The sequence below is a fragment of the Lissotriton vulgaris genome, unplaced genomic scaffold (assembly GCF_964263255.1).
Source record: "Lissotriton vulgaris unplaced genomic scaffold, aLisVul1.2 SCAFFOLD_2868, whole genome shotgun sequence".
NCBI classification, from domain to species: Eukaryota; Metazoa; Chordata; class Amphibia; order Caudata; family Salamandridae; genus Lissotriton; species Lissotriton vulgaris.
In genome coordinates, this window is record NW_028252138.1 from 129,380 (window position 1) to 146,947 (window position 17,568).

Sequence of the window (17,568 nt, forward strand, 5' to 3'; positions counted from 1 at the left end):
TATAAAATTCTAATGGAATAGCATCTAATCCCGCTGCTTTCCCCCGGGAGAGATCCTTCATTGTTTTTATTAATTCATCAAGAGTGGGGTGGTCTTCTAGTCTTTCTTGATCTTCTGCGTTTAGTTGTTTGCAGGTATCTGCTTCTAGATATTCGGTAGTCATGTCTAGGTCTATTTCTCCCTCCTCTGTATATAGTGCACTGTAAAAGCGCCAGAATGCTTCTCTGATCTTCCCTGAGTCGGTTATCCTACCTTCTGTCGGGTCATCGATCTCGAGTATGACATTCTGTGCGGTCTGCTGTCTCATCTGTATAGCTAACTGCTGCCCCATTGTTTCGCTAACTTCATACATTTTTTCGCGATGGGCTGTAGCTTTTTTTACTGCCTTAATAGTGTATTCGTTTGTGATTGATGCTCTGGCTATTGCAACCTGTTGCTGGATTTTATCTATTTCCTCTTTATTGGAGGGGCCCCTTGTCGCCCTTATAAGATCTTCTTCCACCCTCTTTAATTCGTCCTGTAACAGATTTAGAGCTTCTCTAGCTTGTTTGTTAATCCTAGAGGAATATTGTATGGTTTCTCCCCTAATTCCTGCTTTCAGGGCATCCCATACAAAATTTACCGTTGTACTTCCTTTGTTTATTGCTAGGAACTCAAGTATCCATCTTCTCATGTGATTGCAGTATTCATTCTCAAATAGCAAAGATCTATCAAATGTCCAGCCTTGTTGTTTCTGTATTAAAGAAGCTGTATCAACTGTACATACCAGGGGGTTATGATCCGAAAAGATACGAGGTAGCTTTTCTAGTTTTAGTACCGATCTTAATGAGTTGGAGATTAAAAAATAATCTAGCCGGGCATGTGTCTGGTGAGGATTAGAGTAAAAAGTATAGCCAGGATCATTAGGATTATTACTCGATGTCTGCCACCCATCTACCAACCCATGAGTGATACATAACTGCTTAATAGCTCTAAAGATTCTTGGTTTTCGGCCCCGATATTGCCAATCGTCCTTAGTTGACCAGTTATGTGGAAGATTTATATTGAAGTCACCACATATTATGACTGGTAGCGGCCAGTTGGTAAGCTCATTCGATAAATAATTAATTTCTGAGGGATCATCGTTATTATTTCCGTAAATTGAGCAGATGGTCATCTTTGAAGATTGTCCTGTCTGTACTTCTGTAATAACCCATCTGCCAAATTTATCAGATTGTGTTCTATTAAATTTAATCCCTGTACCTTTAGCTAGTAGAGCTACCCCTCTAACCCGACCGGCTTGTGTAGTTGCACCGATCACGTTGTACCCAAGAGATCTCAAAATATGTGATTGTGGTCCTTCAATATGAGTTTCTTGTAGGCATACTATGTTGGCACCCATTGACTGTAAACCCACTGTCACCATCTGTCTTTTTTTAATATCGTTTAAGCCGCAGATGTTTAATGACAGTATTTTTAAGATCCCCATCTATATATCTCTTTTTTGTATTGATTTTGTAAGTTTTTTCCTTTCCATTCCATAACTAATTTGCTCAAGATATATCTGATCTGCCCTGCCTTCTCCCCTCCCCTTTTCCCTCCCCCCACCCACCACCACCTTTGAAGGTTACCTGGTCTTACTTCGGCCAGGGATGTGACGTCCGCGGAAGCGGGCCCTGTGATCTGGGCTAATTTTCTTAAGATAGTTAATATGCTTATCTAGTTTCATTTAAATCATGGCCTAGATAATCTCGTTTGGTTTCAGTTTTTAGATTTACCTGACCTGGTTATCTAACTTATTGCTTATCCACATTTCCCTAAAGAATATTTTTTAAGTCAGTTTTTAGATTTACCTGACCTGGTCATTTAACTTATTGCTTGTCCATATTTCCCTAAAGAATATTTTTTTTTTAATCATTATACAACAACAACAAAAAAATAGTTAATTTGGCTTATCTGTTTCTACTATCAGTCTTTTTATCAAGTTTGTCTTGTTTCACATAATTATTGGGTCCTGTCCCTGAGATTTCACGTAGGTAGTCTTCCGCCAGTGTTTCGCTGGTAAAGCTTTTTGTGGAGCTCTTATATATGACTTTCAGACGTGCCGGGTTTTGCAAGTAAACTTTTGCTCCAAGTTTCTGAAAGGGTTCGATTAGCTGGCGCATTTTCCATCTTCGCTCTACTGTTGCGTGTGCGAAATCTGGTCTGGCAAAGAATTTGAACCCCTTATATTCTCGTTGAGTGTTAGGCCTTGCGAGGTCATAAATTTTTTCACGGAGAAGGAAGTTACCGAAGTAGACCAGCATTGCCCTTGGATATTGGTTTTGCTTGTTAGGATGTTTTGTTAGCGTCATTGGGTATCGTGGGAGGAAAGGAGAACGTGGGAGGAAAGATGGCGTCAGCGTGAGCGGTCGCAGCAGCGGTGCTCTGAGATACTGGGCAGCTCTGGTACCGAGAAAAATGCTTTTCTACACTTTTCTACACTTTACATCAACTATTAGGACCATGGCGCAATGATCAAGACTCGAGGCTCCTGGAAAAAAAACGCTATACCTAAACTGCTCTCGTTTTCACCGACTTCATCACATTCTACTGAGTGACTGTGCTTGCTGCAGCTGACTTCTGTGAGCCGCTCCGAGAGTAGCAGGAGGGAGAGGAACGTCTCACCGCGTGTCACTGGGCTACATGGATAGCACGGGCGTCTGGATTGTTTGAATGGACTGCAAACGGCAAACTATGGGGAGAATCAAGAGAGAGCCTCTCTCAGCAGCTAAGTAACATGCGGTATTGTCATCATGTATATCGTCGTCTTGATACACTGCATACATTGAACTGAGCACGGTGCACGGTGAAGATTTCCATTACTGGCTAGAGGGGAGAGTCAGTAAGGTGGTGCTGACATCAGCGCCGACTGTAGACTCTGAACTGTTCAGTTACTGTTTACTTACGCATCTACATTTTCCGCATTCTCCGCATGATGCCTACTGAGTGCCTCTGATTGTTGCCTTGAGGCTTCATCTCACTTTGACTCTCTTGGACTCTCCTGCCTCTTGCCTAGTGCCTATCATTTCGTACTTCCTCATCCCCTCTGCTCCACGCAACCACTCGAGTCTCAGGCAGAGCTGGTGTCTCTGTCGGAACCAGATTTCTAAAAAAAAAAAAAAAAACCTGCTGACTACCTTTTTTTTTCCAAAGCAATTCAAGGGGAAAGTCGAGAGTTGTGGTTTGTGGACGGCCTCCCTCCGACTGCAAAAAAGCTCTGTTTTCCTTACCTCATTTCTTCACCTCCTCACCAGAAGTGCAGGTCTGACGACCCCTCTGACGGCCTCCACACACTTCATCTGCAGACTCGAGATACGGGTCTTTGTAGCCTCACGCATGTGACGTTGTCCCACGTGTCTTACTACCAGGGAGACGGACGAACTGCACAACAGAAGGAGAAAGGGAGGGGGGACTGGGAGAGAAGATTTACCAAGAGTGGCAGAGGTGAACGGGAGCAAGGGGCGAATGATTTTCAGAAGTAAAAATAGCAACAGAAATAAATTAAAGTCCCAGGAGAGGGGGAGTACTGTACAAGTTTACACTGGAAGTCGGACTTCAATTAAAACATATACTGGACTTGGGGCTCAAGTTGCTGCTCCATCTGTCTCAATTACAATTTCAAAAATATTAAAAAAAATATTACCTGCCCCATCTACTCTATTTTCAACAAAGTTGTACGTGGCGCTATCTACATCCACACTAACATCTACACTAACAACATTATTATCTACAGCATTTACATCAATTACAGTAATACCAGAGATTTCTGTAAAACTCCAGGGGAGGAAATCTTATCTTTTCATCACAGGCATAGCAGAAATTTCAAGCAAGGGGGCTCAAAAGCCTGGAAAAAATCGGACTTGGATCTCCTCGACCGCCACAGCAACTCAGTCTATCTCAGTGAGTAGAGCTATGGAAGGAGGTGTAGCAGAGGAAAGAGGGGACGGAGGACAGAATGTACAGAACATACTGAATATTCAGAAAAATCGGCCAATATCAGCAGACAGCAGACAGTACCACCCTAAATAAGGAAAGGATGGGTGAAGAGGTAGAACTACCGCCTGGAGTGACTTCAACATGTCAGGAATCAACATGCACAGAGACAGACAAAGAGTACTCCATAAATCAAGGAGACCGTCAGAACTCGGAAAACGAGGTGGCACCCACACTGCATACAAATAGCAAACATAGAGGCCCTGAGACTAGAGGAGTCAGGGCAAAAGAAAAGGAAAGAGACCTGGCAAAAGACCAGGTAAGAAATGAGACTCAAGAAAAGGGCAAAATCAAAGATAAGAACGCTGAAAAAAAACTGGAAAAGGAAAAGGCCAAACGAAAGGAGAGGGGGAAAGAGAAAGAGAAAGAACAAGAAAAGGAGAAAGAGGCGGGTTACAACAAAGAGACATGGGCTGAAACAGTGGAAGATGCCAAATTGGAACTAATGGCCAAAAAAGCACAAAGGCTACAGACTATAAAAAATTTAAAAGCGACTGCAAAGAATACCGCCCAAACAGCAACATCCCAGCCAAGAATCTCCAACATATTTAGCCCCCTGCCCAGGGATTTTCAGAATGAAATGCCAGCAACGGAAAATACACCGATTCAGAACCAGAGGCAGATTAAGAACACTGACACTGACAAGGAGAATGAAAGCTGCAAGGACTCTCAAAGCACTCCCCCAACTAATTTGGAAGAAAGATTTACTATAGGTCAAGGCGAAGGCATCGATAATGCCGAACACAATATGAATAACACAGAGATATTGACACCCTCAGGAACTGGCATAATAATGCCTAACCAAAGAGAGCAATATCAACAAACTGATCAAAAGAACTTGAACCCGAAAATGGTGGACTCACATTCCTTTTCCGACACTCAAACACCTTCTGTCAGGAATGAACGACGCCCCTCTCATCACTCTCTCTCCGACAATAACTCTGACTCTGATTTATACGAAACAGGGATGTCTATCTCAAGTGACTCTAGTAAAGCCAGCAACTTAAGAGAATCAAACCTACAAAGGGACACAGTAGCTTTGGATATCTCTGGTCCTAATGATTCAGGATCAGACAGCGAAATCAACTTCAAGGATAAAGTGAAAAAAAGAAGTGGGGGGAAAAAAAAATCAAAAAACAAAAAGGAACAACGTCTTTTGAATGAGGAAACCACAGATCCTGGCAACAACTCGGACTACATCAAAGAGAGGCCTAATTCGTTGCGCAGAAGCCCAAGGATTAAAACAGGAGAAGCATCACCCTACAATGCTGAATTACAAGAGAATAAAGACCTGTCTAAAAAATCGAAAGAACCCTCACTGAGTCAAGTTCTTAGCTCGATCAAAATGTTCCATGAGGATGTGAAGAAAGACAGCCAAAGAAATCATACTGCTATCGAAAAATTACAAGGAGCAGTGAAAAAAGTAGGCAGCATCTGCTCTGAAATGTCCAAGAGAATGGTAATGGTGGAAACTCGCACCGAAAATCTCGAAACAGACGTTGTCTTGCTACAGAAAAAGGAAAAAGATCAAGATGAAATAATAAGGGATCTCATGGCCAAAGTGGAAGACCACGAAAACAGATCTAGACGAAACAATCTAAGGTTTCTTGGTATCCCAGAAAATTTTGAGGGAGAAGACGCAAGAGGGGCAATGATCAATATTTTAAGAATGTCTTTTCCAGAATTGGAAGCCTGGGACTGGGAAAAGGAAATACAGCGGGCCCATCGATACTGTGATTTAGATGTGTTTTTGCAAAATGGTTTATTTCTTGCTCTCTGGCTTACATTTGGAAACCACAAATGCAGAGAAATCCAATTTGTAATAACAAGCATTCTACTAATCTGTGTACCTTCATATTGCCTGATATAATCGGTACCCCACTTGTGTGGCTAGGCCTAGCACCTGCAACAAAAATGCCCCAAAACTCAACCTGGGGACATCCCTTCTGATTCCACACTTTTTAGCAGTATGGGTAGCTGTGGATTTTGGGCTGTAGCTCAGCCAGCACCCAGGGAAACCTACCAAATCCATACGTTTCTGATTATTAGCCACACTTAGAAGTCCAGGGGTGTTTGACTTTTGTGACCCTCTCCAGGTTTTCTTACCTAGAATCCTTGCAAATCTAAAAGTTTGTCTAAAAACACTAATTTTCCTCACATTTCTGCGAGGCAAACCTCTGGAATATGCGTAAAGGCACACATTTCTACTACCCAGCATTCCCCCAAGTCTCTTGATAAAAAACAGTACCTTACTTGTGTGGCTGGGCCTACTGCCCAGCAGGAATGGACCCAAAACACAACATGGAAACCCTTGCGAGGACTCCCATGGACCCTGGTTTGATCAGTTCCTGTAGCGTGCACTAGGCCTAGCCACATGATTAGGGTCGCTCTTTTATTGAGACCAGTAGGAGAACACTGGGTAGTCCATAATTAATGCAAATAAAGTAGAGCTGTGGGTTGGAAGGTATGTCAAAATGAATTATACAGATCCCCATTACCATGCGTTAGAAATTGGGTTATTAACAGGACTACTAGAAATATACGGCAGGGGAGGACCAAATTATGTTTTATTGTCCAGGTCATGAACCACACAATACTACACATTAAATTACAAATATGTACATCAGGTAAATGGAAATACCTTTGACACCTTTCTATCACGTTCTGCTCCTAGTGGGGGTGTCGTTTTAAATAATGCTGAGTGGCAAGCTCCGACCATGTGGTGCCAGACAACACATTGGACCACGTTAACAACATCCTACTCACTGCAGGATGCCTCATCAAGGGCCTGAAGACATTTTCCTTCATCAGACTCACCCTGATGGAACTCTCCTGGTTTCCCTTGCCTGTCTACACCATCTTCAAAAACAGCTGCATCATCTACAAAAACAGTGTGACTGGCAACCCCACATATCTGTCTGACAAATTCGCTATCTGTGGTGATTGTCTGCACACCTGCAATCAGAAGATCATCACAGTGGAGACTGTGAAGCACAAAAAAGCAAAGGCTAGGTAGAGAGCCTTCCCCATCTAACCAACTATGATGTAGAATGACTTGCCTTTAGTAATCTGGGTTTCTCCAAATTATTAAAGGGCAGAATAGACCTCTTTTAAAAAGAACACATTGTAGCATACTAACAGTCCACTTCCTCTATCAGAACCCAGCTACCCTAGTGGATGTTTTGGTGCAGTAGAGAGGTTCTGGTTACTCACCCTTCCTTTCTGTTACGAAACTATTGTCCGTATGCGTCCCTCAGATACTAGATGTTCTAGTGCGGCAGAAAAGCTCTGGTTACTCACACTGCCTTCTATTGGTGAACTAGAGTACCTTGTTCTAAGAAGTTAGTTTAGCCAGCTCCTCATACTGGCCCTACATAGTATTGTGAGGTTATGAGGCGTCCACTTCAAACTGATTTTATTTTAATTTATTATCTTCCTAACTGTTGTTAGGGATGGCATGAAGGATTCTTTCCCAACTAATTGCCTGTTTAAGTAACAACACTACAGCCTGGATTTTATTAAAACAAGTGGCATAAATGGTTAGAGGGAGCTACTGACATGGTTTGCAAAATTTCTATGTGGCAAGTTGAGCATGTCAGGATCCGTCTCTATACTGTCGGCTCCTACTGGATTCTAGACCAGCTTTCTGTAAAGACTTTGAGGAAGGTATCACCTAGAAGTTACTGAGCGGTATTCAGTTGAAACCATATGGTCGCACAACCTTGTTGGTGTTACTGTACTCATGCCATTGTTCTTAGACACGTTTTTACTAGTTTGGTCTAATATTGAAACATGCACATGTATTATCAGCTTGAAAGATCCAGTATCTGTGTTTTCCTTAACAGATATGGGATATGACAGATACAAAATGGTGGTGCAGGTTGTGATTGGTGAGCAGAGAGGAGAAGGAGTGAAGTAAGTTGCTGTTTTTTGCCTCTCCCTTGGGTTCTGTGCCAACTGTGTGTAAAAGGTGTGTTTCACTTATTGGAAGTTAATCTCCACACTGCTTGAGATCTAGAGAAACGCTCAATATATGGATTAATGTTCTCATCCCGGTATATTTTACTGTCCTCCTCTATTTAAAACCTGTATGTGTTTGCAGTATCTAATTAAACTTGTGATTGATTGATTGACAAATTTACAGATGGCACTTTTACAAATTTGAGTGTCCCGATGCTAAACTTGGGGAGAGGAGTTGGCCTAATGGCTAGGGCAGTCGACCTCAAATCTTGGGAACTGGGTTTGAGTCTCCACAATAACGCTGACCATCCTGTGATTCTGGGCAAATCACGTAATCTCCCCGTGCCTAAGAAAATGAATGTGTCCTCGTGTAATGCAACTGGTGCTATGTAAAGCGCTCTGATACCCGATTTGGGTCAAGTTCGCACTGTATAAAACTCTGACAAAAAAAGAATCTTCTGTAATTAATTAGAAGTTAAAGCAGTTACCTCCTGCTTGAGGATCTAGCTAAATGCAAACATCCGCACCAACGTTGCAAAGTCAGCTTGGATAGCAAGATAAATAACATTTGAGCTCCTTCCTCTTCGCACTCCCTGCCCTTTACCGACTTGTGGATTCTTCAGTGCCTAGAATTGTACAAGATCCACTCAACCATGAGAAGGGCCTGGCTGGCATCCTTAAAAATATTGGTGCAATGTTTGTTTGACGATTCTCCAAAACTACGACTTTTTTAAATGCCTACAGCTTAACAAACAGTGCAACCTGCACAAACAGCGTAGGATAGAGGCTGAAACAAATGTTTGATAACAAGCACATCTTGGTGGAGTATCATGGGGGTAGCTGAGAGGATCATGATCCATCACTGAACTACTGTTCTTATAAAGCAGCAGTCTAACCCGATAGAACAACCAGGGACAGTAGGGTGGGGGAGCTCCACCCCAATGGGAGTCCATATTCCGTGAGGTTTCCATGGGACGTGTAAGGAAGCATTCCAAACAAAGCCAACTTTTAGTAATTGTGATCACAACAACAAATCAGCTGCCAACGTCTACAAGCTCCAGAAATACCTTCTTATCAATTATCGTTTTCTCATCGCAGCGGTTTATGTGCTGACTTTGGGGACATCTTCCCTCTCTCAGAGATCATCATGCTTCGCCATCAGCCCCCCATCCTGACAGTTTACCGCCTAGCTTGACACCCAAATCTACATTCTACTGCTCATTCCCAACCCTTTGTAGGATAAAATCCAAGACGTCCTCTTTCTTTGTCTCTCAGTGAGGCAGGGAATAAGTGCATATATAACTTCCAGCTCCATGAGTATGTTTTGCTTTTTCAAATTGCTTCTGTTTTACAGGAAGTGCATGGTCAGGAAAATATGTTCACAACTTCAAATGTTATAGAACCAAATGTGGGCCTTGAGCAAAGTGACATCTCTGTAAGATAAAATGGGAGTAATCGTTGTGTGCGGTGGAGCTCTTTCGGGTGGTGTGCAGGCAGGGTGGGGAATCTTGCACACTGTATCAGCCAGTTGAGCATTCGGCTGGACTCCTTCTCAGCAGTCTCTTGAACATTTACTCCAAACCAAGATTTTCCAATCTCTGGAGCGGCATTAAAGCAATGCCCAGCACGTCCTACAACTTCCAAACAAATACATCCATCTGTTAAACCCCATATGGGAGGTCTATACTAATCTTCTGTCGAGCTACAGCAAAGAACAACTGGTCCAATCACTCTTACAGTTTCTTTGATTGTGGCAACAACATTAATCTCGGGTGAAACTTTCTAGAAGCTCCATCAAACAGATGCAAAATATTTACTCTCTTGGGTATTTTTGTGCCCCACAAATGTTCTGTCTGGGATTCTAATGTTCCTGTTTCCAATCAATCCATAAACTCGATCTCTGGCCTCCTCTTTTAGTTCAATTCTTTCCTCCCCTTCTTGCTATACTGTCCCCATGCTCAGCCCTACAAGACTTTCTTCAATTCATTTACTGGGTAATGTTGTATTGTTCGGTTTGACTTCTTCATCTCTGATACACAGTGCCTCACCTATAAATTCTCCAAGTATGGCATTTGAAGAGCAGGAACGCTGTACCTTCTATACATTCTCCATTTGGGTTTAGCAGTTGTTCTTTATAATGTATAGTTTTAATGTTTTCTTGCATTCGGTCAACTGCTTAGTCTGTAAATTTCTACTGTCGATATTTGCTGGGTCTGTCGTATACTGCTGTGCAGATGACTGCACTGTGAACCAACCCATGCATTGTCTGTCTTCTCCCCCATCAGCGTGGAACTTGTATCTTTGGGCTAACTACAAGCCAGTTGTATTTATTGCGATCATGTTCAGTACCTAAAAGCAGCATGTGTTTTTGTTTTGCTCAGGATGGCGGCTCGGTGCTTCTGGGATGCTGACACTGACAACTATGCTCAAGAGGTTTTCATGAATGTAAGTATTTTGGGTTGGTCACTCTGAATAGTAGTGCCAGCATGGGGCTCTGTGTCTTCCTTTTTTATGGGGTTCACTCCTAGCATTATTAATTTCCCGGGGTGCTATCCCGAGACGAAATAGCACTCTAGGTAAATGGTGATAAGTTTTGAAAGCTCCAGTCATTGTAGCTTTTAGATAACAAAACAAAGATCTTCGGCCTCAGAACCGCAAAGTGAACTTATACCACAGGAGCATCAGCAGGGCAAGGTAAAGAACCTCATAAAACATGTACCTCTTTGGCAGCAGCCATGCTCACTACTCCATAACAGAAGACGTCCACATGGACATAAACATTAAAAGCTTCTGCCCCTCACTCACCAGCTACCTCATGGGCATGAGGAGTACGAGCTACTCTTCCTCAAAGACTAGGCATATCATAGACCTAAGCAGTGCAAGTTTCTTTCCCTCATAACCGCATCGGCATCAGCTGTGCCAACTACCCCCTCACAGAACAGTTACCACAGGGACATTAGCAGTGCAAGCTTCTCTCTCTCACAGGACAGATACAGCATCGGCATCAGCTGTGCCAGCTACCCTCACTCAGAACCGGTCTGACGTGGGCAACAAGCGGTGCAAGCTTGCCTTAGTCACAGAACTGGTACTACATAGGAATGAGGAGTACAAGCAGCCCATGCCCATCATTAGGCTGTAGCTCAGGGCTCAATAGTGCCAGGTTACTTCCTTCACAGAACATGTCCAGCTTATGCATCAGTTTTGGACGCTTCCTCTCTCACAGAGCAGCACAGCATCGCAGTGAAAACATCCCTCCCTTAGGGAAAACTCTCATGATGGGCATCAGTTGGGCAGGTATCTCAGCCCTTCAGAACTGGTACAGCATAGACCTCAGCAGTGCAAGCTTCCCTCCTCCAGAACAGGTACAGCATAGACCTCAGCAGTGCAATCTTCTCTCCTCACAGAACAGGTACAGCGTAGACCTCAGCAGTGCAAGCTTCCCTCCTCACAGAACAGGTACAGCGTAGACCTCAGCAGTGCAAACTTCCCTCCTCACAGAACAGGTACAGCATAGACCTCAGCAGAGCAAGCTTCCCTCCTCACGGAACAGTTACAGCATAGATCTCAGTAGTGCAAGCTTCCCTCCTCACAGAACAGGTACAGCATAGACCTCAGCAGTGCAAGCTTCCCTCCTCCAGAACAGGTACAGCATAGACCTCAGCAGTGCAATCTTCTCTCCTCACAGAACAGGTACAGCGTAGACCTCAGCAGTGCAAGCTTCCCTCCTCACAGAACAGGTACAGCGTAGACCTCAGCAGTGCAAGCTTCCCTCCTCACAGAACAGGTACAGCGTAGACCTCAGCAGTGCAAGCTTCCCTCCTCACAGAACAGGTACAGCATAGACCTCAGCAGAGCAAGCTTCCCTCCTCACAGAACAGGTACAGCATAGACCTCAGCAGTGCAAGCTTCCCTCCTCACAGAACAGGTACAGCGTAGACCTTGGCAGTGCAAGCTTCCCTCCTCACAGAACAGGTACAGCATAGACCTCAGCAGTGCAAGCTTCCCTCCTCCAGAACAGTTACAGCATAGACCTCAGCAGTGCAAGCTTCCCTCCTCACAGAACAGGTACAGCGTAGACCTTGGCAGTGCAAGCTTCCCTCCTCACAAAACAGGTACAGCATAGACCTCAGCAGTGCAAGCTTCCCTCCTCACAGAACAGGTACAGCATAGACCTCAGCAGTGCAAGCTTCCCTCCTCACAGAACAGGTACAGCGTAGACCTTGGCAGTGCAAGCTTCCCTCCTCACAGAACAGGTACAGCATAGACCTCAGCAGTGCAAGCTTCCCTCCTCACAGAACAGGTACAGCGTAGACCTTGGCAGTGCAAGCTTCCCTCCTCACAGAACATGTACAGCATAGACCCCAGCAGTGCAAGCTTCCCTCCTCACAGAACAGGTACAGCATAGACCTCAGCAGTGCAATCTTCTCTCCTCACAGAACAGGTACAGCGTAGACCTCAGCAGTGCAAGCTTCCCTCCTCACAGAACAGGTACAACATAGACCTCAGCAGTGCAAGCTTCCCTCCTCACAGAACAGGTACAGCATAGACCTCAGCAGAGCAAGCTTCCCTCCTCACAGAACAGGTACAGCATAGACCTCAGCAGTGCAAGCTTCCCTCCTCACAGAACAGGTACAGCGTAGACCTTGGCAGTGCAAGCTTCCCTCCTCACAGAACAGGTACAGCATAGACCTCAGCAGTGCAAGCTTCCCTCCTCCAGAACAGGTACAGCATAGACCTCAGCAGTGCAAGCTTCCCTCCTCTCAGAACAGGTACAGCATAGACCTCAGCAGTGCAAGCTTCCCTCCTCCAGAACAGGTACAGCATAGACCTCAGCAGTGCAAGCTTCCCTCCTCTCAGAACAGGTACAGCGTAGACCTTGGCAGTGCAAGCTTCCCTCCTCACAGAACAGGTACAGCATAGACCTCAGCAGTGCAAGCTTCCCTCCTCACAGAACAGGTACAGCATAGACCTCAGCAGTGCACGCTTCCCTCCTCACAGGTACAGCATAGACCTCAGCAGTGCAAGCTTCCCTCCTCCAGAACAGGTACAGAATAGACCTCAGCAGTGCAAGCTTCCCTCCTCACAGAACAGGTACAGCATTAGCAGCGCCAACTACCACCCCACTGAAGAGATATGACGAGCAACAGTGGTGCACGATTCTAGCACACCGAATTATACCACATGGGCATCAGTTTGGCAGTTTGCCTCCAACACAAAAAGTACAGCATGGGAATCAACAAAGGTGGCTTCCATCCACCACATGAAAGATACAGCATTGCATCCGCAGAGGCACTCCGCCCACCAGAACAGAGAGAGCACAACCATCAGGAATGCAAGCTCTATTACGCACACTTTAGAGGTGCAGCATGGGCACTGGTAGGCCACGCTTGCCTTACTCACAGAATTAGTACAGAAGAGCTGATACTTGAGCATCAATCATGCAAGCTGCTTTCCCTCCCAGAACAAGTACCGTACAGCCTCAGTATGGAAAACGTCCCTCTCACAGGTCACACACATCAGCAGTGTCTGCTTCGCACCCTCCCAGAACAGGTACAGTACAGCTTCAGTATGGAAAACGTCCCTCTCACAGGTCACACACATCAGCAGTGTCTGCTTCGCGCCCTCCCAGAACAGGTACAGTACAGCTTCAGTATGGAAAACGTCCCTCTCACAGGTCACACACATCAGCAGTGTCTGCTTCGCGCCCTCCCAGAACAGGTACAGTACAGCTTCAGTATGGAAAACGTCCCTCTCACAGGTCACACACATCAGCAGTGTATGCTTCGCACCCTCCCAGAACAGGTACAGTACAGCTTCAGTATGGAAAACATCCCCTGACCCGTCATGCGCATCAGCAGTGTATGCTTTGCTCCCTCCCAGAACAAGTACCGTACAGCCTCAGTATGGAAAACATCCCCTGACCGGTCAGGCGCATCAGCAGTGTAGCGCTTCCCTCCCCGAACAGGTCCAGTTCAGCCTCAGTTGTGAAAACTTCCCCCTCACAGGTCATGCACATCAGCAGTGTATGCTTCTCTCCCTCGCAAAACAGGTACAGTACAACATTAATAGGAAAAACGTGCCTCTAACAGAAAGTCTTGCACATCAGCAGGGTTCTCGTCTGTCCTTTGCAGAGCTAGTACAGTACAGCATCATTGTGAAATCTTTCCCCTCACGGAGGTCCATTTACATCAGCAGTGGGCGCTTCTCTCCCTCATAGAACTAGTAGAGTACCGCATCAGTAGGAAAAGCGTCCCTCTCACATAAGGTAGTGCACATCAGCAGGGTACTCTTCTGTCCCTCACAGAGCTAGTACAGTACAGCATCAGCAGGAACATCTTCCTTCTAACAGAAAGTCATGCACATCAGCAGGGTACTTTTCTCCATCAGAGTTAGTACACAACAGCATCATTGTGAAATCTTTCCTCTCACAGAATTCATGCACATCAGCGGTGTACACTTCATTCCCTCTCAGAGACAATGTATCACAGACCCCCATAAAGGTGCAAGGGATGTGGACAACAGTCCGCTGGGGTGAACATGGCAAAGTGGGGTGTTGTGAGGGTTGGGGCAGGTAAGGGGAGGGTGAGGATGGCTTTGCTCCTCTTCTCTGGTTAGCTGCCATGTGTCGACATGGGAAAAGGAGGGCGTGGAATAAAAGGCATTGTTAAGGGGAGCAGGTTAAGGGGAGAAAGGATCAAAGTCGGGATTAGAATAGGTTTGCGGTGTGGTCCATGCAGGGGATGTGTGTGTGTGGGGGTGGGGGGGTCAGGAGATAAACAGTAGGGCTTAGGAGAGGTAGTGCCTCAGCATGCACCGTACTATTGGTGTCCATCTGACGCCAGGGCTTTTTTGACCAAAACAAATCATAAATTCATTGTATAATGAGGACCAATGAATATGAAGCATTTCCATCTGTGCATTGCAGTGGAAGCCATTCATTGACAATGCAAGGACACGTGAGGGAATGTAAGCAGTTGGGGTAATAACTCTTTCTGCTAGTTTCTTCTAAGGGGCCCATTTATTAAAGGATAAACTCAAAACTTTCAGCTGCTGGTGCTTTGTGCCGGTACACCAAAACTTTAAAAAATGCAGCCGACCCTCATACCACTTTTTAAATCTCTGTTCTTCTGATAGATACATCTGCCGTGTGGATTCCTCACCTTGTGAATATCCCCCTTGCGCCAGCAACATTCGGAAATTCTTTTCGTAGCTTCGCGCCGACGTGGACTTGGACGTCATAGAGGCACGGCATCGCTCGCGACTCCGCTGACGTCACCGACGCCTATAATAGGCCCACGCCGGCGTGATGACATCAGTTCCCTTTTTTCCGCATCGTCGACGCTAACGGTTTTCTAGGGATTGTCCGTAGCTTTCTCTGTAACTTTGTTACTTTGCATTGTTAGTATTTCTGTATCTCCTCTTTCAACATGTCTTCTAAGACAGGTTTCAAGGCCTGTGGGGAATGCGGAAAGACTATGTCCATTACGGACCTGCATGAATGCTGTTTGTGGTGTCTTAGCTCCGACCACGACGTCGAAGACTGCAGTTCCTGCAGGAAGATGACTCCTAAGGCCATCCGGGAGAGAGAAGCTAAGCTTATTGTTGCAAAGCTTAAAGGAAGTAAGGAGAAGAAGAAATCGAGATCGCGGACTCGACGCCAAGATCTCACTCGAGGTCGCGTTCGGATTCGTCCTCGGCCCATGCTTCGAGGTCTTCAAAAAAGAAGCATAGGAAAAGATCTCATGAATCCGACATTGTTCAAAGAAAGACTCGGGTTCTAAGCCGAAGTCGCAGGTGAAGCTGGTAGAGAAAGAAGTGGTGTCTGAAATGCCAGAAACCGGTCCCCGGTAGCTTGTTTCCTTCCCAGTGTAAGAATTGGCTTTTGTAGTTTGGTTTGCCCTGTTCCCATCATGCACTGGGACAGGAACAGACTAATTTGCATACAGCCAGGTTCTGAAACTGGGATGGTGCAGTGAGCTAAAAAACGGTGTTGGATCTAGCCCTGATCTCTTGACTGGGTGAGAGTATTCTGTTTAATTCAGAGACTCTGTCCCTCACCACCCCTTGTTGTAAATATTTTTGTCCACCCTAAGCGTGGAAGGGTATACTCAGATGTGAGTCCCTTGCTCATTGCACCATCAGGATTCAAGCAAGCCGGGCCGTAGAGGCTGAAATGCCAGAAACCGGTCCCCGGTAGCTTGTTTCCTTCCCAGTGTAAGAATTGGCTTTTGTAGTTTGGTTTGCCCTGTTCCCATCATGCACTGGGACAGGAACAGACTAATTTGCATACAGCCAGGTTCTGAAACTGGGATGGTGCAGTGAGCTAAAAAACGGTGTTGGATCTAGCCCTGATCTCTTGACTGGGTGAGAGTATTCTGTTTAATTCAGAGACTCTGTCCCTCACCACCCCTTGTTGTAAATATTTTTGTCCACCCTAAGCGTGGAAGGGTATACTCAGATGTGAGTCCCTTGCTCATTGCACCATCAGGATTCAAGCAAGCCGGGCCGAAGAGGCTGAAATGCCAGAAACCGGTCCCCGGTAGCTTGTTTCCTTCCCAGTGTAAGAATTGGCTTTTGTAGTTTGGTTTGCCCTGTTCCCATCATGCACTGGGACAGGAACAGACTAATTTGCATACAGCCAGGTTCTGAAACTGGGATGGTGCAGTGAGCTAAAAAACGGTGTTGGATCTAGCCCTGATCTCTTGACTGGGTGAGAGTATTCTGTTTAATTCAGAGACTCTGTCCCTCACCACCCCTTGTTGTAAATATTTTTGTCCACCCTAAGCGTGGAAGGGTATACTCAGATGTGAGTCCCTTGCTCATTGCACCATCAGGATTCAAGCAAGCCGGGCCGAAGAGGCTGAAATGCCAGAAACCGGTCCCCGGTAGCTTGTTTCCTTCCCAGTGTAAGAATTGGCTTTTGTAGTTTGGTTTGCCCTGTTCCCATCATGCACTGGGACAGGAACAGACTAATTTGCATACAGCCAGGTTCTGAAACTGGGATGGTGCAGTGAGCTAAAAAACGGTGTTGGATCTAGCCCTGATCTCTTGACTGGGTGAGAGTATTCTGTTTAATTCAGAGACTCTGTCCCTCACCACCCCTTGTTGTAAATATTTTTGTCCACCCTAAGCGTGGAAGGGTATACTCAGATGTGAGTCCCTTGCTCATTGCACCATCAGGATTCAAGCAAGCCGGGCCGAAGAGGCTGAAATGCCAGAAACCGGTCCCCGGTAGCTTGTTTCCTTCCCAGTGTAAGAATTGGCTTTTGTAGTTTGGTTTGCCCTGTTCCCATCATGCACTGGGACAGGAACAGACTAATTTGCATACAGCCAGGTTCTGAAACTGGGATGGTGCAGTGAGCTAAAAAACGGTGTTGGATCTAGCCCTGATCTCTTGACTGGGTGAGAGTATTCTGTTTAATTCAGAGACTCTGTCCCTCACCACCCCTTGTTGTAAATATTTTTGTCCACCCTAAGCGTGGAAGGGTATACTCAGATGTGAGTCCCTTGCTCATTGCACCATCAGGATTCAAGCAAGCCGGGCCGAAGAGGCTGAAATGCCAGAAACCGGTCCCCGGTAGCTTGTTTCCTTCC

The 17,568-nt window shown here is 45.5% G+C and overlaps 1 protein-coding gene across 1 annotated transcript in view; it reads left to right on the forward strand.

The window, feature by feature from the left end:
• Positions 1 to 17,568, forward strand: part of LOC147662651 (dynein light chain Tctex-type protein 2B-like) — a 41,913-nt gene that overhangs the window by 8,479 nt on the left and 15,866 nt on the right. Inside the window, exons 3-4 of the mRNA XM_086951021.1 lie at positions 7,860 to 7,929; positions 10,356 to 10,419. Coding sequence (XP_086807147.1) covers positions 7,860 to 7,929; positions 10,356 to 10,419 — 134 coding nt within the window. The remainder of the gene's footprint in view (positions 1 to 7,859; positions 7,930 to 10,355; positions 10,420 to 17,568) is intronic.